Genomic DNA, 24407 nt, shown 5'->3' with positions numbered 1-24407 from the left:
GTCAATTCTCTCAAGTACCTGAAACCCATCCGACTCGGTTAGCCCACCCAAATGATCACACGTGACCCACAGCTACTCAGAGTCTGCTCCTTAGAGTGAGATGAGAAGGCATCCTTACATTGATATTATGTCGTTCTTTAAATTGTTGAAGCCAGCCTACACTGAAGTCTGGGCAGCCTGTGCTGTTGTTATGTGGAAGGCGTTCCCAGATTTGTCGCGCCTTTTGTTGAAGTAGATCACCAGTTGTAAACCCTCCATTCGACTCAATTCGAAGTTCCCAAGTAAGAAGAAGCTTTTCGACTTCAGGCCAGTTTCCAGTTCGTAATCGTGCTCTGTTGGTATTAGGAGCTTCGTCAAGGCTGTCAAAGTGATGGCTGAGAGACTCAGAGGCTGTCGACTGGCTAGGTTTGTGGTTATACTGCTGGAAGAACCATTCAATACACTGCTTTTGAGTTGGCTTTTGATGTTGTTTCTGAGCCCAGGCACGAAGGGCACGCGTTGTTCGAGTAGAATAGGCTGCTTTTGAGGCATTCTGAAGGTCAAGAAACACACATTGGTTGATGGATAATACGATAATTGGAGGCAGAATGATGATTATCTTAAATATCAGACAATATATGGTGTTTTGATTCAGTGCGAGAAAATATATCGCACAATTGAATATATCTGCTAACCGAACATCGTCTTAGCAGCATTTGACTGTACAAGCTGCGAGCATAGAATTTCTAGAAGCTCTATAACCTTCGTATATGGCATACGCCTATTCTGACAAGAAGAGCTTATAAACTCAATAACCTCGTCAACTTGATTGTCGGATAGGATAAGTGGCCTGCCCGACCTCTTTTTGGAGTTGGAGCTCCATGGCAGGCATACCGTGCCTGCTGCTCTGTACAGCCTAGAGTCTCTGCTATTTGCTAGAACTCCCAATTTAGAGAGCGAAGGACAGAGCACTAGAGCCGCTCATTGCGAGTAAGGTGATGCATGTCATACTGACATTCGTTGCACTCAGTTTGCTATCAAACTCAAGAGCAAACTTAGAAATCTCCTCCTCAAACCTACAAGTCACTATACATATTTTGGCTTATCACACCAACAACAAGAGCAATACTACTCAATGATTGCTACAACCCTCTATGATTCATTACACGTCATTGCTCCTTAGTTACTGGGCCGATACTACCACATAGCATATCTCTACAACCCTCTATGATTCATTACATATCATCACTCCTTAGCTACTGGCTAATACTGTTACGATGGTCATAGAGGTTATGATGCCAGTCCAGGAAAAGTAATCTAGATTGAATCTAAAGTGAGAAGAAGAAGAAGAAGGAAGGAAGGCGAGGCTATTCCTCATAACATACAGTTGTCTGCTTAGCGGTTGTAACCTTGGCGGCTAAGGCTACACCCATAATCCCCATAACAACCGTAATAACTGTAATAACTGTAACAACCGTAACAACCATAACAACCGTAACAAGCTGTGACAAGCTGTGAGCTGTAATTGTAACACTACCCCCCCCCTAGTAAGATTGATGTCCTGATCGAGAGTAAGATCATCGTGGCTTCTGCGGGTATTTTCGGTGGAAAGCTTGTGTGAGTTCAGGTGCATTGTTGAAGTTTGTAGCAGGATACCAAGTGTTGTCTAGTGGGTGGTTCTTCCATGCTGCCATATAGAACAGCTTCTTCCGTAGGAGTTTAGAATCTAGGATTTCTTCAACTTCCTGTCATACTGACAATCGTTGCACTCAGTTTGCTATCAAACTCAAGAGCAAACTTAGAAATCTCCTCCTCAAACCTACAAGTCACTATACATATTTCGGCTTGTCACACCAACAACAAGAGCAATACTACTCAACGATTGCTACAACCCTCTATGATTCATTACACGTCATTGCTCCTTAGTTACTGGGCCGATATGACCACATAGCATATCTCTACAACCCTCTATGATTCATTACATGACATCACTCCTTAGTTACTGGGCTAATACTACACATGACATATCTCTATCAACTAGAGGCCTAGGAACATGAACGATAGCTCCAAAAGCTTCTACAACCCTATATGATTCATTACACGTCATCGCTCCTTAGTTACCCACAAGATTGGTTAAGTTTTGACGTAATTTGTCTATAGGGGTACTCTGACCTTGGACCCCCTTTCACTTCCTATAGGCTAGGAACCTAGGAGATGGTTCTATGGGATTCTCTTACGTCGACTACAGTTACCAAGCCTGGTTAGTCATGGAAAGTCTTGGAAAATGAGAGAACTACACTCCTTTAGCATAAATAGGATTGCCCTTTCCTTAAGAAAGGGCAAGCAGACAATACAGTAAATCAACTATCACATACTTCCACGTCTTTTCCAAGCTTCCAAGCATTGATCTTGTACAAGAACTACAGCAGAAGTGGATTGATTCACTTTTGCTAGTTTCAACAGGGACCGTGGGTTATTAGCTTTAGACCACGGTTTAGTCTGAAGATTTGGGACCAGACCGGACCATGGTCTGGTCTAGGGTCGGTCAACCGATGGGGTCGGTCCCCTACCGATTCTATAACTTCGCCATGCTCCACCTAGTAGTCTACTGCTTGACTTTAGACTAGGCTGCGTCATCAAAGGAATAGAACGTGTTATTTTTGTAACCCCTTTCACAGCCGAACCTCCTCATCCCCGTCAAGATTTAGCTAACCCCCCCGCAAAAGGGAAACTAAAGGGACTCAAAGTAGGATTGAGATTCGCCATCGTAACTTGAGGCGGAAACTCAGATATGCCCCGCTATTCCACCGGATCTTCATTGGAACCAACATTGGCGTCTACGCGCAAGAATTAAGGCCTAGTCCACTTTGGTGCCCCTGTGGCTTGGCCGACTGTTTCATCCAACATTTTGTCTCGGAGCACCTCACCCTGCACTTCTACCATTTTAAGGTCTCCATGGTTTTGATTGGCTCGTTACCATGACTCCAAAATGGAGACATACTGTTATGGAGAAGGACGACCTAGTGTGGGAGCAGCTCGAAGACGATCTCGAAACGTGGACAAGGCCGTGATATATCGCGGAGTTGCGCGCTCATCCTGAAATACCGGCCTGGTGAAGCTGTGGAGCTTCACATGCCGATTAAAGAGGGATACAACGCCTTCTACCGCCTCGAGTATAAAGATGGCTCATCGACTGGGATGAGAATCCCTTGCAATGGTATAGTGGAACAACAACGCCCTGTGCGGCCGGGGGTATGAGACGTAGCTAAATCCAGAGCAGGCATTGTCAAGTTCCCCAAAGAGAAAACCCGCTACGAGGTAGCTATGATGAAGTATGTAGCTGCAAACACTACTATCCCAGTGCCCAAGATTTACGGCCGGGGCACCGCTGAGAAGAACCCCACTGGTCTCGGCCCATTCATTCCTCTACGGCCAAATGGCCAACATCATCCTCCAGCTCTCCATCCTCACCTTCCCCCGCACCGACTCCCTAGACCAAGACTCCAACGGCACCATCTCGGTTTCCGATCACCCCATAACAATGAACATGAACAACCTCATCGAGCACACCAACATCCCCCCCTCCATCCTCCCCACCCACCCATACTCCGCCCTAGCAGACATGCACCTCACGCAGCTGACATTCCAGCACAGCGACGCTAAGATGCGGATGATGAAGTCGTTGCGAACGGGATAGCATCGCTACTACACCTCCAGCACCTGGCTAAACCAGCCTCGCCACGCGGGGACAGCTGGACTTTTGATTTCCTCTTCTGGCGATACCGAGACGGGAAGTTTTTCGAGCGAGGAGAGGGTGTTTGTGGAGTGGGGGGAGGAGGAGGCGAAGGCTTTTTCTGTAGTAGGTAATTTGGATATGCCTCAGTGTCGGTTGACCGTGAGACAGCAGAGGAGACCAGGGGTAGAGGTAGAATCGGATTGAATTCCATCATATGCGATGCTATGCTATGTATGTACTGTACGTAGTATTATATTACCCCCATCATCTGCATCCAGGCATTCCTTCCCTGATTCATAATACACACATTCTCCGATCCATCATCCATCAATTATACATTATCTCCCTCCCCTCCTCTCAAAAGTCGCCCAAAAAACAAAAGCAACCTCCCTCCCAAACGCCCAATCCCAAAAACAAATAAACCCCCCCTTTTCAAAAAGAAAGACACCCAAAACACCCTCACAAAACAGCCCACCCAAAGTAATAAAAAGGGGCAGACAGCCCACGCCAAGCTCTTCACTCGATCAAAGCCTAATACTCTTCCTCCCAATCCCCATCCCCATCGCCCCAAAAACCCCACTCTTCCTCCTCCCCAACTTCGGCACCTGCGTCCCCTTCTCTTCCTCCTGCGGCGGAGGCGGCGGCGACGCACAATCCGGCATCGTCCTGGCCTTCTCATTTGCCGCACGCATAATATCCTCATACCTCACCGGCGCCTGCTGCTGCCCCTGTCCCAGGTGCGACGCCGGGCGCTGACCACCGGGCCCAAGCTGAGACGGCGGGCGCTGCGAGATAGGTCGCAAGTACGTCTGCGGCTGCAGGAGGGTATTCGCGCGCTGTGAAAGCGGTGTTGGTTGAGGCGGCGTGTCAGCGCAGCGGACGCAGCGGGCGCTGTGGATGGAAGTTGTGTCGCTTCCTCTCCTCCCCCTGATCGACGCTGCGATTTCCTCCTGCTGTAGCGCCGAGACAGGCGCCACGCTACCCCCACGCTTGCGCTCGCTCTCACGTTCCTCTTCCGGTTTCCACCCACTAAACCCCAGCCCTCCCATACTGGGCCTCCTCCTCCCCTTCGCAGCAGCAGCAGCGGCTTCAGAGCCCTTGACGAGGCCGCGACGCACGTCGCCGAGGCGCTGTTTCAGGCCTGAGGTGGAGGTTGTGCTTAGTGCTGGGGACAAGGGGGTGGGGGAGGCGGACAACCTGGGGGAGGAGGCGGAGAAGGGGTCTGTTTCGAGGAAGGGGAGGGAGGGGAAGGAGACGGAGGGGAAGAGGGAGGCGAAGCGGGGGGCGGGGGCGGTGGAGAGGCGGAGGGGGGTTGGGCGGCGGGTTGAGGATGAGGTGAAGGAGGAGGGGGGGAGGAAGGAGGAGCGCGAGGCGAGGGTGCTTGTTGTTGAGGCGCGGCGGGGGGCGGAGAGGGGGCGCGGTTGGGGGATGAGGATTAGAGTTGCCGGACCGACGGCGACGAGCTCGATGGCGCGGGCGACGTCTGGGTGGCGGGAGTGGCGGGAGTGGGTTTGTGGCCCCTCTGATTCGGGTTCCGGGTGTGCTGTCTTGACTGGGCCGCGCACTACGGCCTCAGCTATGAAGGCGGGTTCGCATTCGGCGTCCGAGTCGGAGGTTGACCCGTCGCTCTCGTCTTCGTCTTCTTCGGACGAGGCGGAGGAGAGGTATGTGTCGTATGGATTTGAAGTTGATAGCTCGGGTGTGCTCGCTGGACTAACCGGCGTGGTCGTGAGCGCAGGGCGGGGAGGCGGCGAGAGCGCCGTCAGCGCAGAGAGGTCTGTGAATTCGAAGAGGCGGGATGCGCGCAGGGAGGAGCGCGGGGGGAGGGCCGGGAGCATAGTTGTTTGTGAGGTTGTGGTGGTGAGGGTGGACATGGTGGTCGCTTTTGAGAGGGAGTCGGCGCCGGTCGTGCGCTCGGGGAAGGGGGGGGGTGTTGCGAGGAGGGGCATTGTCGAGGTTGAGTGTGTGGTATGGGCGAGGTTGGTGTTATCTGGTATATGGTATATGGTATAGGTTGTGGTGGGAATATCGAATACAGGATATTCTCCGTATGGCGGTGAACCCCCCAGCAGTTCGTCCTTTTTCTTCCTGGTGGCGAACACAATGTTACTTCGTCCCGTCGATCAGCGCAAACCCTGTCGTCGTCGCAGCAAGGGATATCAGTCGTCTTTCGGCGCCCCAATTCTCTTCGCCAGAAACTTCTTTCTATGCGCCGTTCGGTCGTATCTACAGATCATCGACTCGCGCACACGACGCCAGGAGGGCCAGGTATATAAATTCCCAACCCGTCTAGTCAGCATATCCCTCCAGCGCCAGGGTCAACACCCACATCCACAAAAATATCCACCACACAGGCAGCACACGAACCACACTTAGTTTTCTCCGTACGGAGCACGCCGTAACCAAAGTATGCACGCGCCCACGCACCCGACTGTCCCTGCGACATCGAGCAAAGAAGCCGTAGTCGGTGCTGGTCATAGCCAAAGGGAACGCGTGCGCATGGGAGTGGTAGGGAGGCGACGGCGAGGGATTGGCAGACGGGCGCTAGCAAGGCGCGTTTCAGGTAGAAGGACCCCTGGCGTGGCGTGTCGATCAGAAGGTTCAGAGGCAAAGGAGTGCTATATGTACTGTCCTGTACGGAGTACGGGATCTCATGGGTCAAACATGGAGAAGCATCCCTTGACTGTTGGAGGTATGTCGCCTGTATTGTGTTGTTCTCATTGTTAGTCTTATACGCCGTCAGTCTGTAGTCCATGTGCTGTAACGTACTGGACACCCATATCTACTCCGTACTCGTCGATTGTGTTGGATCAAGGAGATGAAAGATGAGATGAGATGAGATGAGATGAGATGATGAGATGATGAGATGATGAGATGATGAGATGATGAGATGATGAGATGATGAGATGATGAGATGATGAGATGATGAGATCAAATGAGATGACATGACATGACATGACATGAGATCAAATGACATGACATCAAATGACATTCATCAAATGACATGACATCAAATGATATCTGGATAATCGTCAGCGATCTCCATCGTCTCCATCGTCTCCATCGTTTCCATCGTCTCCATCGTCCTCCGTTCCTGCCCAAGATATGAAGATATAGCTCCCGTCAGAGTCGGCGACTCGACCCCGAACAGGCAAGGACATTCCCCGAAAGCCTAGCGTAGTGCTGTCGATGGCGCTGGTCGCCGTCATCGCTCCACTGGACTCCACCCGCTATCGAGTCCACTTGGCGCGCTGCACGACATTACTCTCAGACAGAGTTGGAAGTATTTGCGGGCCAGGGATGCACAGGGGCTCAGGGGAGAGGGGGAGAGGGGGAAGAGGGGGAAGAGGGGAAAGAGGGGGAAGAGGGGGAAGAGCCATGGTAATTGGTTGATGGGGGGAGAGCGACGGTGATGTCAGGATTGATCGCCGTGATGGTGGCGGAGCGAATGGATTTCAGATTGGAGATGGAGGTGTGTTTGGCATGTGTAGGAGGATATGGAGATAGGGGGCGGTAGAGCTGGCGGGGGGTCGACGACGAGGGTTTTCAGACTAAAGGGGGAAAAAGGAGCCCATGCATCCATCCCCTGCATCCCCTGGCTGCACCCCGTACGTTCCTGGTGGATTCAACATTTTCGCCGACGAAGCTCGGAAGGGGCGAGAGAAGCATGGGCGTAATGTTTGGCATATGGAGAAACAGGGCGGCTTGGAAAACCATGCATAATTATTCATAAATTAACTATAAAAGAAATAATTAACGTATTTCCCAATCGAACCGTGCGTCTTCCTTCCATACAACTACTCGAGTAGTTGGTGTGGTTGGTTACCTGGGCGATTTGCTTATCTTATCTACACGTGCGTCGATATTTATTTTGCGATCTACAAACGTTTTGGCAAAGGGTCCTCAAGGTAAAATTAAGTCCTCAACGCCATTAATACCCATAAGACACGAATAAACCAATAGAGCAGGAGCAACTGCGCCTCTAGATCTCTGCGACACCACCATCCCAACGATACTACCCTATATCGCTCTACAATCAGCCGACACAGCCCGTCGCATCCAGAACTCCAACCAGCCAGGCACCACGTACCATCTCACGACCTCCACAATGTCCTCTCAAGACTCTCCCCCACCCTCCCGCGAAACCATCGCGCGCCAGCGCTCCCTCCTCCGCTACACCTCCTTCGGCGCGCTCGTTATCTGCCCGCTCCTGATCGTGCTACCACCGCGCAAGATGGACGTCTACACCATCGCGGCGCTGGCGTCGACGGGGTTGAGCGGGAACTACTTAGTGGGAGATTACACAGGGAGGACAATAGTTGACCGGGCGAAGTTTTCTGCAGCGGGGTTTATGGCTGAGAGGGCGGAGGAGAAGAAGCGGTTACAGGAGAGGATCAGGTTGGGAGAAGTGTTGGCCAGTGCGACGGATAGTAGGCCCAAGGAGGGGTGGAAGGCGCAGAGGGATGAGAGGGAGAAGAAGGCGGCGGAGGAGGGGAAGGGGTATGGGGATTTGATTATGGATCAGATTTGGGATGTGTGGACTTGGGGGAAGGGAGATAAATAGGTGCGGATGGGATGAGGAGGAGCTGTATGATCAGAGTTTACGACAACAATGAGCTAGAAGTGTATATAAGAGCGTAGCTCGGGATGGGGTTATCTGGCAGGGCTTGTAGTAATGTGTACAGTATGGAATATACCCTTCTCCCGGTATCAACCACTCATACACTCCCTATGCGATTATATACAGACATTGAAGCCAGGGTATAACTCGCCTCCACTTCCTCGATCAACATTAATTTCATGTAACCCTCCTCCGTTTCATCCTGTCCTCCTTCCCCTCCACCTCCGCCTCAGGCGACCCCCTCTTCTTTCCGAAACTCTCCCTCTTAACCCTCTTCTCCTTCTTCCTCTCATCCGCCTCGAGTGTGCTACTTCGCCTCCTCCTCTTCTTACTCCCCTCTTTCATCTTCAGCTTCGCCCTCTCCTTCACTTTCAGCCGCGCCTCCACTTCCGCTCGAAGATCATCAACCTCCACTTCCACCTCCTCCGGAGGCGACACCCGCTCCACCCCCATCTTCTTCCCTCCTTGTAGCGGCACAGAATGCGACGCAGTCCCGCCCTCCTCTCCGCTCGGGCTCGGGCTTAACAGCTCCTCCTCTTCCACTGCATTCCTTCGCTTCGCGCCACGCTCCCTCAAGACCTCTGACCCGCCGCTGCGCCGCCGCTTCGTGTTGTTTTCCACGCCGCCCACTTGCCCTAGCATCTCCTTCGTATTTGTCAAGAATTTAGAGATTGTATCGTGTCGCGCCGAGGCAGGCGGTGAGGTCTTGAGGATCGCGGAGAGGATGCGGGAGTGCGATGTTAGGAGGGTGTGGTGCTGGTGTATAATCTGCGATGGAGTTAATCGGGTGCACTGTGAGGAGGTTCAGGGAGGGTAATGCACCTCTGTCCACCAGTCGTCAGAAGCTTCATTTTGAACTGGCCTCTTCTGGTCGTGCTGGCCTGTCCGTGCATTATCCTGGTCACTTTTGCGTTTCCGATGTGCTTTCTTGACTGGGATTATTGGTCGTTGAGGGAGCGCTATACTAGCCATTATGTCTGCCATTTCGGGTGCAATTTAGAGCAAAGGCAGGACTTTGTACGCCACCGGGGGTCAATTCAAGCCTTTGGATGTGGAAACGACGCGGATGGATGGTTGGAGGTTGTCCTCGAGTTTTGTTATCCTTATCGGCTCTTAATTTGGAAGGGACCAGAGCTATCGGTGTTCCTTCCCTGACGCCTCTCTTAGCACACAGACCACAACTCACCGAATGGTCCATATCACCAACTGACTGAGCTGCCTACGAGGAAACGAATACCCATAGTATTAACTTCTATTTAAAGCTAATAGATTGAAAAATTGGCATTTTTGCGGCGTAGTAATGCCAGCTCTTGGGGTCAGGGTTAGAAACTCGAGTATACTCGTGAGTATTAGCACGTACTCATACTCATCAGTACGATAAATCCTCGTACTCATACTCAAATACTCACGAGTTACTCAAGTAACTCATAAGTATTCCCTAATTAGGATTAGCTCTGCTTAGTCAGCACAAAATTGAAATAGTTTCTAGAAAATAATTTATAAAATAATTTACTACTTACTAATACAATAGAAGGGATCTAGACACTAATTTATAATATAATTAGTAAGATAGAAGGGTCTAGAAACTATAGTAGAAACTTCTAGAAAGTTATTATTTTATATAACATAACATAACTGTGAGCAAATGCGTTCTCTCAAATTGCGACCATAAGTACCCAACCATAGTAATTTATATGTAAAAGTACTTAAAAATTCAATTCTATGAAATTATCACTTCTTCATTCTCACGCTCACTCTCACTCCCACGACCACTCCCACCCTCAGCTCTCATACTGGCTCTCAGATTTGGCTTCTGGGTCAGTAATAGGGTCTTCCAACTCCGGAGGAATTGGGAGGCCTGATTTAGTGAGCTGAGCTATGCTCTTCTTCCGGAGGCGCTCCCGTTTCCGGGCTTCGATTCCTGCCCGGAGGAGCTGCTTCTGGGCTCAGGTTTGGGCCTGGCTCAGTTTCTGAGCTTCTGCGGCAGCGAGCTTCTTGAAGTCACGGCGCTACAGCAGGCAAATGCGCTAAAAAAGCGAAGGGCAAACAAGCGAAGGAAGCGTATTCAATTAGGTGGGAGCTTGACAATTGAGGAAGGTGATGAGCTCGGAGTACTCAAACTCAGGAGGAGGAGGGTGGTGATGCCACACAGGGTCAGCGCAGGAAAGGGAAACCACGACGATGTGGCACTAGAGTGTTTTAAAGGGTTGTTGTTATAATATACCTACGAAGTTGTATTTTGGTGGTTATTTTGCATGGTTCGATTGGGAAATACGTTATTCAAAAATTAACTATAAAAGAAATAATTAACGTCCTCCACAAGCGAGCGTCGCATACAAGTGAGTGTCGCACGCGACGAACACAACGCGCTCCTTATGTGTACTGCAAGATGCCTCAACAAGTTCATATTCCATCAACTAATTGTTACGACGGAACAAGAAGGCTGGCCAACTACAGGACAGGAAGGAGGGAGGTCGCATGAGACCGGCCCTGGTACCTGGAGGGGCAGCGGGGAATAGTAGTTCTGAAAGTATCACGTGATGGACTCGCAGGATGATGAGAAGAGTCCTAAGAGTCCAGGACTCCGAGGACTCGAGTGAGTTCCCAGGAGTCCACTAGGCACGACGCCACTATATAAGTAGATAGTATTTCCTTAGATAGGAGCTTCGTGCTCAACTCAATACAGTATTTGTTATATACTAGTAACGTGTTACTTGAAGCCTTTGTGTCTGATCCCCTGCCTCCTCTGATAAGTAAACCTTTACGCAAGAGAACCTCTGTGTCTTCTATCGTTTAGAAGTCAGCGTTACACTTTGAGCACCACTTCTACGAGATACCGGCTTACACACAAAGCAACATGTCTGTCGTCAGTTCGAAGGGGAAAACCCCCACCACGCCAACTTCGTCTCAGAGGTCTAAGCCTGAGAATGAAGAGATGCCCGATGCACCCACCGTCAATGAACTCAAGGAAACTCTACGCGTCAAGTTGCCCGACACTTACTCCGGCAACCGAAAGGAACTTGAGGTGTTTTTGCTACAGGTCGAACTGTACCAGCACTTCAATGACGAGAAGTTTCCCACCCAGGAGAGCTATGCCCTGTGGACTGCGTCCTACCTTAGGGGGGAAGCCCTGTGATGGATCGAACCATTCCTCAAGGACTATTTCAAATATGAAAGTACCAATGGAAGCATGACAACTACGCAGACTATGTTTGGCAGCTGGAATGGATTCTGTAAGGAAATCCGACGCATGTTCAGAGACATCGATGAGATTAAGACCGCAGAAGACCATCTGTTTGCACTTAAGCAGACTGGCAGCGCCCTCACATACTCCACAGAATTCCAGAGATACGGCAATCAGACAGGATGGGACGCCAGCGCACTCATCAGCCACTACCGACGTGGGCTGAAGAGCCATATACGTATGGAACTTGCCCGTTTGGAACAACAACCAACGGACATGGTAGCGCTAATCGAACATACGGTCCGAATCGACAATCGACTATACGAATTCCAGAAGGAACGTCGGACCTATGACAAGCCCAAGAAAAGTTACCCCTACCGGGGAAACGAGGGCAGACGACGGGATCAACACCCGCGAGACAACCGTTGGTCGGACCCAATGGAACTCGATGCCACGTTCAAACCTGGACGACCCCGTGACCCTAAGAAAGACAGACAATTCAAGGAACGACTCTGTTTTAACTGCGACAAGCCAGGCCACATGGCCCGAGACTGCAGACAGCCAAAGAAAGGGAACGGCGGACGCAAAGTCGGCAAACAACTCAATGCCACCTGGACAGGACAGTTGAACGCAACGTTTGTGAACAAACAAGACTGGGGAATAAACGGCGAAAGCACCCCAGAAGACGAGAGCTCAGATGAAGGGTCGGAGGCGGAATCGTTCACCGTCTCGGAACAGGAGACCTTCGATAAACTCGCACCTACGGAACCAATGAGTCCACGGTGCAAGAGCGTAGTAAGACGCATGGCAAAACACGCCCACGCGAAGATTAGGGCCGAACGAGACAAGCCCAGCGGCCAGAGGAGAATCCCCACGCTTAAGGGCATCTACGGGAACCTGTTACAGGAACTTCCGTTAGAGTGCAAGGTGGACGACTGCAAGGATGACCTCTGGAGATACTACGACCAACTAACGAATACCCGCAGGCTGCTTGGCACGTCCCAAGACGTAGCTAAGTTGGAAGCCCAAGAAGCGGAAGAACTGGAGAAGGATGTCGAGCATATGGCTAAACTGAAGTATATGAAAAGCGTCAAACTTTACTACCAGGACCGCAGGAGAGCCCTGAAGAAGTACGACGAGAAAGCCAGAGATATGCTCCGATGGGAAAATGCGAGACCCACTCCACGCATCGAAAGGAGAGCCATGGAGCAACTAGACACGTTCTCCACGCCTCTGAGGGAAGATAGTGCATGGGTGAGAGGACAGCGGGAACTATCAACGACAGACGCAACAGAGACTGATCATCCCTGGCATGCGTATGTCTACTGGGAGTATTGCAGCGAAGATGACTGCAAGCTCCACTGGAAAAAGAAACACCAGAATCAGTTGTTTCCCCGATCCTCGCCCAGGATACACTTCAGAGATGCAGAGCAAGTTCACGCCCTCAGGCGAAGCCAGTCTGAAGGGGACTTGCCTATCAAAAGCGAACAGGTATACGAGAAATACCCACATCTGCTAGACGAAGCAGAAGAGCGAGGGAAACGATCTCCCCAAGGACCACCATTGGAAGCGGATGAATACTATCCTTCCTCGGACGAGTCAAAAAACTAGGAGTCCTCGACGGTAGGCCACCGGCGAGCGACACGAAGAGGCCTAGTACAGACCAGCTATGCGCCACGACGGGCAGCATGCAACTATATGTGGTCGCTAAGATACAACAGCGACACCTCCGAGCAATGATTGACTCAGGAGCGACGGGCAACTTTATGACAAAGAAAGTAGCAGACACGCAAGGTTTCAAGACGCAATTGAAAACCGAACCATACCCGTTAATGGTCGTAGATGGAGAGCCCATCTCGACTAATGAAGGAATGGTGACCCACGAAACGGTCCCATTGGAAATGGTCATGCTACACGGGCACAAGGAAACGATTCAGTTTGACATCGTGCACATGGACAACCATGCGTGCATCCTTGGTATGCCATGGCTCAAGAAACACAACCCCCAGATCGACTGGTGGAACGAGAAAGTTGTGATGAGCCAGTGCGCGTGTGAACAACGGACGGACACGCGACAACGGGAGAAACCCTCCCAGGGCCGGAAGGAGTTATGTGCAACCTCCGAGCTCGATGACCTAGCCCAGGCATCCTCACCGACGAGTATACCGGTGGAGTACAAGGAATACGAGCAATTATTCCAGGAAGGCCCTAAGAACGAGGCGCTTCCTAAGCACCAACCATGGGATCACGAGATACCCTTGGAGAAAGACAAGAGTCCACCGTTCGGACCAATATATCAGCTATCGGAAAAGGAGCTGAAGGTACTTAAGGAGTACATTGATGATAACCTAGCGAAAGGATTCATCAGACCATCCACATCACCAGCAGGAAGTCCGGTGCTTTTCGTACCAAAGAAAGACGGCTCCCTACGGTTATGTGTGGACTATCGAGCATTGAACAACATCACAATCAAGGACAGGTATGCCCTGCCGTTAATCAACGAACTACACGATAGATTTCAAGGAGCAAAGATCTTCAGTAAGCTAGATCTGCGAGGAGCATACAACCTGATCCGAATCAAGGCTGGGGAAGAGTGGAAAACAGCATTCCGCACCCGCTATGGCCTATTCGAGTATCAAGTCATGCCCTTTGGGCTAACAAACGCACCCGCATCTATGCAACGACTGATGAATGATGCTTTGCATGAATACTTAGACATCTTTACCATTGTCTACTTAGACGATGTCCTGGTGTATTCAGCAACCAAGGAGGAGCATGTCAAGCATGTCAAACTCGTCCTGAAGAAACTAAAGGAGTACAGCTTACTCCTCAAACCAGAGAAGTGCGAGTTCCATAAAAACCAAGTCGAATTCTTGGGTTACATTATTGGAACGCATGGCATCAAGATGGACCAAGCAAAAGTAACGGCAGTGTTGGAATGGCCAACACCGACCACGGTCAAGGAAGTGCAAGCCTTCCTAGGCTTCGCCAACTTCTACCGAAGATTCATCTCGGGATATTCCAAGGTAGCTCAACCACTCACGGAGCTTACCAGAAAGGATCTCGAATTCAAATGGACGGACAAGGCAGAGGCTGCTTTCCAGGAACTTAAGACGAAGTTCACGGAAGCACCTATCCTTGCTACATTTGACCCTGCAAAGAAGATCATCCTCGAAACGGACTCTTCTGACTTCGCAATTGGAGCATGTCTGAATCAACCAGACGAGAACGGTAAGTTCAAACCAATCGCGTACTACTCTAGGAAACTGTCACCCGCGGAACTCAATTACGACATCCACGACAAGGAGCTACTGGCTATTGTCGTTGCCTTTGAGCAGTGGCGAGTATATCTTGAGGGACCCACCTACCCTGTGCAGGTATGGACGGATCACAAGAACCTCATATACTTCACCACGACCAAGGTTTTAAACCGCAGACAAGTCCGCTGGGCAGAAACCCTCGCAGCCTACAACTTCACGATAACCTATCGCAAGGGCTCCGAGAATGCAAGAGCAGACGCTCTCAGCAGACGGACCGACTACGCCGGCCCAAAGGAAGAAAGACCTAGAGCAATTCTGAAGAAAACAGATGCAGGAATACAGTACAACGAGTTACTAGTGACGATCTCAGTCATCGAAGATACAGAACTCGAGGAAAGACTCAAGAAAGCTTACGCAACAGACGAATGCGCCAAGCGAGTCTTGTCCAAAGTCGAAGGCGACTTCACCATCGACGAACAAGGATTGATTCGATACAAAGGGTTAGTGTATGTCCCAAGTCAAATGAGACGCCCGCTGGTGCAAGAACAACACTCGTTACCAGCACACGGTCATCAGGGAGTAACACGAACCTTCGAACGAATCACTCGACACTAACTTCCCAGGTATGAGGAAGCAGGTAGAGACAGTGGTAAGAGAGTGCGACATTTGCAGCAAGTCAAAATCCAATAGGCTTCTGCCATACGGACAACTCAAGTCGACACCAGTACCAAGAGGAGCGTGGAAATCAATAGCTTTGGACTTCATCGTCAAGCTTCCACCCTCCAAGGACCCGTTAACAGGAATAGGATATGACTCTATCCTCGTCATCACGGAAAGACTCACGAAATATGGGAAGTTTATACCATATCTAGAAGCTAGCGACGCCGAGGCGCTCGCATATACCTTCATTCGAGTCATATTAGCCGATCATGGGATGCCAGAAGAAATCATCTCAGATAGAGACAAGCTCTTTACTTCGAAATTCTGGAAATCATTGATGGCGCTACTGGGAACAAATCATAAGCTATCAACAGCTTTTCATCCCCAGACAGACGGCCAAACAGAAAGATTAAATCAGACCCTTGAACAGTACCTGCGAAGCTATGTCAATCATCAACAGGATAACTGGGTTCAGATCTTACCCATCGCACAGTTTGCATATAACAGCGCGATGACAGAAGCAACGAAAGTCTCACCGTTCTTTGCCAATTATGGCTACCAGCCAGAAGCATATAGGCAACCAAGACCGGATGAATCACGAGCTGAACAAGCCCTGATCGTGGTGGAACAACTGAAATCGTTCCACGAACAACTTGCGACGGACATCCAATTCTTAAATGAACGATCCGCCGCATACGCAAACAAGAAGCGCAGTATGGAACCTGCCTTCAAGGAGGGGGATAAAGTATACCTACTCCGGAAACATATCAAAACGAAACGACCAAGCACAAAGTTGGACTTCAAGAAATTGGGACCATTCAAAATATTGAACAAAGTCAGCTCAGTTAATTACAGACTGCAGCTACCCAGGAAGTCTAGACTACACCCGGTATTTCATGTCTCACTACTGGAACCAGCAAGAGGAAATACCCCAATTGCGACCGACACCGAACTCCAACCCGAGAATGAGATAATCGAATATGAGGTCGAAGCGATCCTAGACAGAAGGTTAGTAGGACGTCGAGAAGAGTTTTTGATAAAATGGGAAAATTACGAACCTACGGATAATTCGTGGGAACCAACAAGGAACATCAGCAAAGAACTGCTGGAGGAATATCGACGCCGCCATCCGCCAGCCATTGATCCCAAGATGCAGGGGAGTAGGCCAGTGGATTGGAGGAAGCGGGGGTCCCGGTCACAGACGAGGAGGCAGCGCTAACTGCCTGTTCCTCAGCCTCAACAGCGTCACGCTTCTCAGCAGCCACACGTTCGGCCTCCTCTGCCGCATCAAGCTCGTCGAGGGTTTTCAAACCTCGCCGGAGCATATCTTTACCACGGGTTCGGATGAGGCGTTTCTGCTTCCGCAGACGAAGTAACTTCGAAAGGGTTTCTTCCTCTTCGCGATCCAGGCGATCCTCCTCCCGTTCGAGCTTCACCCAGTCGGGATGCTCAGGACCCATACAGTCACACTTTTCTTTCAAGTTGCGACGAACGCACTCGGCGCACCGCCGTGAATCATTTGGAGACGACACGCAAGTAATGTTTCGCCTCACGCAGTTCGAGCAAGAATCCATTTCGGGTAGTACGTATCCGTGGTTCTTTATTCGACGGACAAGATCGTTGCGTTCCTGGAGTTTGCGGGCAGTGTCAGTAGGCATGTTGCATATTGAAGGACTCGCTGAGGAGCAGCAGAGTCCCGGGGACATGGACGTACTTATAGGATTCGAGACGAATGCCCAGGGGAAGGGAGCGAGTATTACGACGGAACAAGAAGGCTGGCCAACTACAGGACAGGAAGGAGGGAGGTCGCATGAGACCGGCCCTGGTACCTGGAGGGGCAGCGGGGAATAGTAGTTCCGAAAGTATCACGTGACGGACTCGCAGGATGATGAGAAGAGTCCTAAGAGTCCAGGGCTCCGAGGACTCGAGTGAGTTCCCAGGAGTCCACTAGGCACGTGATGGACTCGCAGGATGATGAGAAGAGTCCTAAGAGTCCAGGACTCCGAGGACTCGAGTGAGTTCCCAAGAGTCCACTAGGCACGACGCCACTATATAAGTAGATAGTATTTCCTTAGATAGGAGCTTCGTGCTCAACTCAATACAGTATTTGTTATATACTAGTAACGTGTTACTTGAAGCCTTTGTGTCTGATCCCCTGCCTCCTCTGATAAGTAAACCTTTACGCAAGAGAACCTCTGTGTCTTCTATCGTTTAGAAGTCAGCGTTACACTAATCTTGAAGGTAGAATATATATTGCTATCGAAGCTATTAGATTACGCCAATTTAATAGCATTAGGGCAGCTGCAAAGGCCTCAAATGTCTGTCCTAAGCTACTTGAGAGGCGCCTAAAGGGAATACGCCCACGACGCGACATTACACCAAAAACTCAAAAACTCACTTGCTTAGAAGAATCAGTTGTTATTCAACATATCTGTAATGTTGGGTGCACCAGATATGAGAATCTAGCCACCCAAGGAAGGGATGAATTTACTAAGACAACACACTGTCTTAGGAAACAGAGCCAAAGGGTTGTAGCTTAGACTATTCCACAACGCAGCAATCAGGTGTATGATGTGGTGAAGTGGTTTAGACAAGTTGCAACAAATGTTGAGTCTGAGAACTCAGGGGTAAGTCAGAGGTTAGCACCTCACTGACTTTTCAAAAACAGAGAATAACAAGATCAATGCTTGGAAGCTTGGAAAAGACGTAGAAGTATGTGCTAGTCGATTTACTGTATTGCCTGCTTGCCCTTTCTTAAGGAAAGGGCAATCCTATTTATGCCAAAGGAGTGTAGTTCTCTCATTTTCCATGACTTTCCATGACTAACCAGGCTTGGTAAATGTATTAGAAATCAAGTGCGACCCACAACTAGCTTGCTAATCATGTAGTGAACGTAAGAGAATCCCATAGAACCATCTCTTGGGTTCCTAGCCTATAGGAAGTGAAAAGGAGGTCCAAGGTCAGAGTACCTATAGACAAATTATGTCATAACTTAACCAATCTTGTGGGTAACTAAGGAGCGATGACGTGTAATGAATCATAGAGGGTTGTAGAAGCTTCTAGAGCTATCGTTCATGTTCCTAGGCCTCTAGTTGGTAGAGATATGCCATGTGGTAGTATTGACCCACCCCCTTAAGGAGGAGATTTTCTTAATAACTTGTTCAATGAGTGTCCAAATGATATGCCGTGATGTATGTAGCATAAACAGATGTAGTAGAAGAGTTTGCAGCAATCGTTGAGTAGTATTGCTTCTGTTGTTGGTGTGATAAGCCAAGATATGTATGGTGACTTGTAGGTTTGAGGAGGAGATTTCTAAGTTTGCTCTTGAGTTTGATAGCAAACTGAGTGCAACGAATGTCAGTATGACACCAGGGAAGGGATGATTTTACGAACACAACACACTGTCTTAGGAAACAGAGCCAAATGTCATACTGACATTCGTTGCACTCAGTTTGCTATCAAACTCAAGAGCAAACTTAGAAATCTCCTCCTCAAACCTACAAGTCACCATACATATCTTGGCTTATCACACCAACAACAGAAGCAATACTACTCAACGATTGCTGCAAACTCTTCTACTACATCTGTTTATGCTACATACATCACGGCATATCATTTGAACACTCATTGAACAAGTTATTAAGAAAATCTCCTCCTTAAGGGGGTGGGCCAATACTACCACATGGCATATCTCTACCAACTAGAGGCCTAGGAACATGAACGATAGCTCTAGAAGCTTCTACAACCCTCTATGATTCATTACACGTCATCGCTCCTTAGTTACCCACAAGATTGGTTAAGTTATGACATAATTTATCTATAGGTACTCTGACCTTGGACCTCCTTTTCACTTCCTATAGGCTAGGAACCTAAGAGATGGTTCTATGGGATTCTCTTACGTTCACTACATGATTAGCAAGCTAGTTGTGGGTCGCACTTGATTTCTAATACATTTACCAAGCCTGGTTAGTCATGGAAAGTCATGGAAAATGAGAGAACTACACTCCTTTGGCATAAATAGGATTGCCCTTTCCTTAAGAAAGGGCAAGCAGGCGATACAGTAAATTGACTATCACATACTTCCACGTCTTTTCCAAGCTTCCAAGCATTCATCTTGTTACTCCTTGTTTCTGAAAAGTCAGTGAGGTGTTAACCTCTGACTTACCCCTGAGTTCCCAGACTCAACATTTGTTGCAACTTGTCTGAACCACTTCACTACATCACACACCTGATTGCTGCGTTGTGGAATAGTCTAAGCTACAACCCTTTGGCTCTGTTTCCTAAGACAGTGTGTTGTCTTAGTAAAATCATCCCTTCCTTGAGTGGCTAGATTCTCACATCTGGTGCACCCACCATTACACCAAAGGGTCATAGCTGTTACGACGGAACAAGAAGGCTGGCCAACTACAGGACAGGAAGGAGGGAGGTCGCATGAGACCGGCCCTGGTACCTGGAGGGGCAGCGGGAAATAGTAGTTCCGAAAGTATCACGTGACGGACTCGCAGGATGATGAGAAGAGTCCTAAGAGTCCAGGACTCCGAGGACTCGAGTGAGTTCCCAGGAGTCCACTAGGCACGTGACGGACTCGCAGGATGATGAGAAGAATCCTAAGAGTCCAGGACTCCGAGGACTCGAGTGAGTTCCCAGGAGTCCACTAGGCACGACGCCACTATATAAGTAGATAGTATTTCCTTAGATAGGAGCTTCCAATATAGTATTCTTTACAATACTGTAACGTGTTACTTGGAAAGCCTTTGTGTCTAATCCCCTGCCTCCTCTGTCAAGTCAACCTTACGCAAGAAACCTCTGTGTCTTCTATCATTTAGAAGTCAGCGTTACACATAGGTGATTTCTAGACTTTTTGCATAACTTAGGCTTAAATACAGTTATCCACCCTGTCTAAAAGAGCCTAAGATGCCTACCTAAAAGAGAGGACAGAAGGTGCTAGAAAAGCACCTATAGGTAGAAAAAGTGTAAAGGCTACTAATAAGCTAGTGGAGAAGCGTCGTTAGAAATAGGTTTGTTGATTACTATGATTATTACTATAAAGTCATTGCTAACATAAAACAGTCGATGCCCTCTATGAGATTAGAAGATACTAAAGGACAACAGAGCCTCTCATCCCCTATGCACCTCTATTATAGATCATAAGAGAAATCATTGTTAATCTTAAGGAAGACTTCTAATTCTAAGCTTCTGCTGTAACTGTGCTCTAAGAAGCTGCAGAGTTAATGCTTATGAAGGAGTTCGAAAGTAAGTGAACCTACAAGTTTATAGTAATCATTATAGTAATTAGTATAGTGACCTAACTTGCTGCCATCTATGCAAAGTGTGTGATAATTCATTTGTGTAGGCCATGCACCTCTACATAACAGGCTTTAGGTTTCTAGGCAACAATGTTTAAGAGGAGGTTAACATAGAAAGGAAAGGCAGGCAAAGGCCAAAGTAGATAGGTTGTAGAACTTTAATGAAAAACCTCTCAACCTGAATTATATAGATAAAGTTAGCAGCCTATTATGTGTTATACGACTTAATCGAACATGTGATAGTTACTAGTTTGCTAAGAAACCACTAGGGAACCACACTAGTCTAGGTGGTTTGGCCTGGTTTTCTAACCTAGACTGTAGTCTAGGTTAGAAAATCTTTAGACTAGCAGTTTAGAACCATTAGTCCCCTATGACACATGCTAATCCTAAGAATGAGCGTTTAGGCGTAGAGGAATATAGACAAGAATCATGCTGTATATTAAGACGATCATGACCATGGAACATCCATTTAGATTAGTAGTGCCGATTAAGGTCAGACCATTTTGACTAAATTCTAAAAACTTTACTTCATCCATTGTAGGCAGTATTTTCCTAAAGGCTATTAATAAAAGACTTTGAGCAATTTCTAGAATTGCTTAGACTCTTAACTTTTAATATTGAGAAACTAATACTAAGCATGTGAGGCTAAATATGAAATCATAATAAAGCAAATACAAGTAACGTATTTCATAAGTGAGTTAGCATCCTAAGCAAGTTGGTAGCAAAAACACAAAAATTAACTATTACTACAACTACTACTACACCACTCTACATAATGATCCTTATTTAATTGTAATTGATTCCTAGTGCCTCTTGCATGTACAAGTGTTATGCCCTATAGTGTCACATTCTCTATAGCGCTACTGTTAGCCTATAGAACCCACCTACTAAGTGGTCTTACTTGCCACCTCTATATGGACTTAAGCATCAACCTTAGCACTCTAAAGGATATCCTCTCTGTCTTATATAGAGAGACTACCCTCTTGCATTATACGCCTCTTGCGATAGGTTCCGATCGAACGACTGTTTGTATATTAATCAAAGTGTTAAATCCACTTGTACCTTTGAATCTCTTCACGGCACAACTGTGTTTGGTAGATGCCATTCTGGTTGGCTATCTTGAGATTCCCAACCAACCCTGACAAGCTCTCAGCCATTCCAGATACGCGCTCCTTTAGTGCATCAAATTTTCCATCCTGGGCGTGAAGTCATGTCTGGATTGCATCAAATTTTTCATCCTGGGCGTGAAGTTGTGTCTGGATTTTCGAGTCATTTGCTTCCAAGTTTCGACGCGACTGTTTAATAGTCCTTATATCATCGTAGATAGTGTTTTTTCGAGGCCCTGTGAAATGTTAACGAGGCTTGTAAAGCCTAAGATGAGGATATGTAGGACATACTCTTTGACAGCACCCTCCCTGGAATACGGTGCATACTCGGTCTCTGGTTCAAGTCCTTTGGTTTGAGGTTGTTTTTGGCGAAGTGCTATCAAATTCGAACTTGGAGCCCTTCTAGATCTAATCTATGCTTTGCAACTTTGAGGAAAACTCGTTGGTCGGGGGAGCGGACTTTGCGTCTAAAGCAGCAAATAGGTCGCCGCTCATCAAACGTAGAATTTATGAGACCACCACAGAATAAGCAAGCTTCACATCTCAGTTGCCCGAGGTGAATGCGAACGCCCAAACAAGGTTCAGGAGTGTGATGTTGTATCAAGCCGCGGGATGTGGTTTCTATATCGTACTATACAATAAACTGCCTCCCTCTATTTATCACACACACCCTACCACCCCCCCACGGCGCTTATCATACACCATCCCCCCCTTTCCCCCACTTCCTCCCCCAAGCACCCCTCTACCCCCTCAACCCGGGCATAAACGCCATCCCCCCCCCTGCCCCCCCTCCGCCCTCCTCGACCAAACATGCTCCCTCAACCTCCCCAAAATCTCACTCCCCTCCCACCTCCCCGGCACAGGCCTATACGCAGGCCTATACGTCCCCAGCGTCTGCGCCCACTCCCCCTTCGCCGGCTCCACAATCCCCCCCCCCTTCTCATCCACCGGTGCCTTTCCTGATGTAGGACCCGTGGCCTTTCCCCGTGAGCCAGATGTGGACCCGGGCTCCTCGGGCTGAGTAGCCCAGTAATAAATGTCCCAGTCGTTCTCATCGAGGAGGCGGTCGTAGGCGGTCATTTGGGCGAGGGTCATGTTGGGGAGGTGGGCGTCGGCGAAGGTGGAGAGGAGGAGGTCGGCTTCGCGGATGCCGCGTTTGCGGGATTGGTCTGTGGGGTGGGGGATTAACTTGTGTCTTTTATCGAGATGGTGGGAGGAGGGGGTTGAGAAGGGCGCTGTGCTGGGCCGAAGGGGGAGGGGAGGCTCCTTTTGCTCCGCTTCGTTCTTTGGAAAGACAAAGAAAGCTCCCTGGGCCAAGGTCATCACGGACAACCCCCAACCCCACCACAACTCCCCCCCCCCCAACAACAAAAAAAAGTTCACTCACAAACAAGCCTAGCCCTCATAGTCCCCTCATCCTCCCCAACCCTCACAATCGGCGCCATCGCCCCCTCCGCCCCCTCCAGCTCCCCAACCCCCAACTCCCCCTCATTCTTCTTCCCATTCACCAACCCCCCATTCTGTTCACCGACACACAGAATGAGCGCGCGCTGCATAAGGGCAGGCGGCTTTGTATCGAACGGCGGGGCGCTGCTGTGAGCGGCGCGCGGAGGGTGCGGAGGATGGGGGAGGAAGCGCGTGGGGCGGCCATGGTGTCTTTATATGGTTTTGATGTGTCGATTCGTAGTTCAACCTCTCGTCACTATCAATTCGCTTGTTCGCTCGTTCGTTTCAGTCGTGGTATATCCCTTCTCTCTCAAAAGTCCCAGCCGCCAGGGTAGCCTCGGCTCCCGCTTCCGACGCTAGTGCGTATGCGGTTTAGCGCATTTGAGCTCTACAGTTACAGTAACGGAAGTCGTGGCGTATAAAATTATTATTTCTTTTATACGGAGATAATTTTTGAATAACGACGTCCACAAGCGAGTGTCGCATACAAGTGAGTGTCGCACGCAATTGACAGATCCTAACAAACTTTCTAACAACAACAACTATAGACTAGAAAATCAATTAAATTAATTATACACCTATTCTATAGTATCTTCTTAATCCCTTTGACATGTGCGAGCATTATGCCCAGTCTTACCACACATTCTGTAACGTCGTTGCTGTCTTTCAACCCCACCACCCTGTCGTAGTTCTTGAGATATCTGCTCTTCCACACCTAGGTGAGCAAGTACATCCTGACCTTCTTGAATTGTAAGGCACCCTCCTTGTTGTATACGCTTTTTTTTTTCGCTTTTTGCGCTGACTTGCAACTTCATTTGCTTGTTGTAAGGCCTGAACTTCCGCCTTCATTAGAACAGCAGAATGCACCATTGTTTGAGCACCTCTTAACAACTGGTCTAGCGCATTGTTAATAGGAGTTGGTGAGCTATTTTGATGGCATATAATGCGATCTTTAAGATGCGTAGTTTGACTTGCTAGCTCTATTAGATTGTGTGGTGTTTTAGGTTCCCATGAAGCATCCTCAAAGGTTGGTGGTGTTAAAGGCCATAGTTGAATGTCAAGCTGTGACAACACAACATCAGGACAGAATGGAACTAGCCCTGTAGCTC

General features: G+C 48.9%; 5 protein-coding genes across 5 annotated transcripts; 3 read left to right on the top strand and 2 right to left on the bottom strand.

Moving 5' to 3' along the window:
* Positions 1-2957: 2957 nt before the first annotated feature.
* VC83_08958 (uncharacterized protein) lies at positions 2958-3676 on the top strand (the record flags this gene model as incomplete). Its single annotated transcript, XM_024472498.1, has 4 exons — positions 2958-3034; positions 3063-3196; positions 3260-3311; positions 3349-3676. The coding sequence occupies 4 exons, from the start codon at positions 2958-2960 to the stop codon at positions 3674-3676; spliced, it is 591 nt and encodes a 196-aa protein (XP_024320044.1).
* A 608-nt stretch (positions 3677-4284) lies between these two features.
* On the top strand, positions 4285-6569 carry VC83_08957 (uncharacterized protein). Its single transcript, XM_024472497.1, has one exon. The coding sequence runs from the start codon at positions 4613-4615 to the stop codon at positions 5726-5728; it is 1116 nt and encodes a 371-aa protein (XP_024320039.1). The 5' UTR covers positions 4285-4612; the 3' UTR covers positions 5729-6569.
* A 928-nt stretch (positions 6570-7497) lies between these two features.
* VC83_08956 (uncharacterized protein) lies at positions 7498-8279 on the top strand (the record flags this gene model as incomplete). Its single annotated transcript, XM_024472496.1, has 2 exons — positions 7498-7623; positions 7684-8279. Exon 2 carries the CDS (start codon positions 7824-7826, stop codon positions 8277-8279), a length of 456 nt encoding a protein of 151 aa, XP_024320040.1. The 5' UTR covers positions 7498-7623; positions 7684-7823.
* Positions 7938-9805, bottom strand: VC83_08955 (uncharacterized protein). Its single transcript, XM_024472495.1, has 2 exons — positions 9159-9805; positions 7938-9104 (listed from the first exon to the last, which is right to left on the bottom strand). Exons 1-2 carry the CDS (start codon positions 9318-9320, stop codon positions 8514-8516), a joined length of 753 nt encoding a protein of 250 aa, XP_024320041.1. The 5' UTR covers positions 9321-9805; the 3' UTR covers positions 7938-8513.
* A 12797-nt stretch (positions 9806-22602) lies between these two features.
* Positions 22603-23793, bottom strand: EMI5 (succinate dehydrogenase assembly factor 2; the record flags this gene model as incomplete). The annotated part of the gene is made up of 2 exons (XM_024472494.1): positions 23240-23793; positions 22603-23021 (listed from the first exon to the last, which is right to left on the bottom strand). The coding sequence occupies exons 1-2, from the start codon at positions 23406-23408 to the stop codon at positions 22603-22605; spliced, it is 588 nt and encodes a 195-aa protein (XP_024320042.1). The 5' UTR covers positions 23409-23793.
* Positions 23794-24407: the final 614 nt, after the last annotated feature.

Source organism: Pseudogymnoascus destructans, assembly GCF_001641265.1.
Source record: "Pseudogymnoascus destructans isolate 20631-21 unplaced genomic scaffold scaffold_31, whole genome shotgun sequence".
NCBI classification, from domain to species: domain Eukaryota; kingdom Fungi; phylum Ascomycota; class Leotiomycetes; order Thelebolales; family Thelebolaceae; genus Pseudogymnoascus; species Pseudogymnoascus destructans.
Note: the sequence above shows the minus strand (reverse complement) of the source record. Positions and strands in the feature narration are given on the sequence as shown.

What these genes read in the sequence shown, in the direction of transcription:
- VC83_08957 (XM_024472497.1), top strand. Translation starts at nt 4,613, where the DNA reads ATGGAAGTTGTGTCGCTTCCTCTCCTCCCCCTGATCGACGCTGCGATT.
- VC83_08955 (XM_024472495.1), bottom strand. Translation starts at nt 9,320, where the DNA reads ATGGCAGACATAATGGCTAGTATAGCGCTCCCTCAACGACCAATAATC. An exon ending in CTGACGACTGGTGGACAGAG is followed by an intron (nt 9,105 to 9,158) that starts GTGCATTACCCT and finishes ACTCCATCGCAG; the next exon opens with ATTATACACCAGCACCACAC.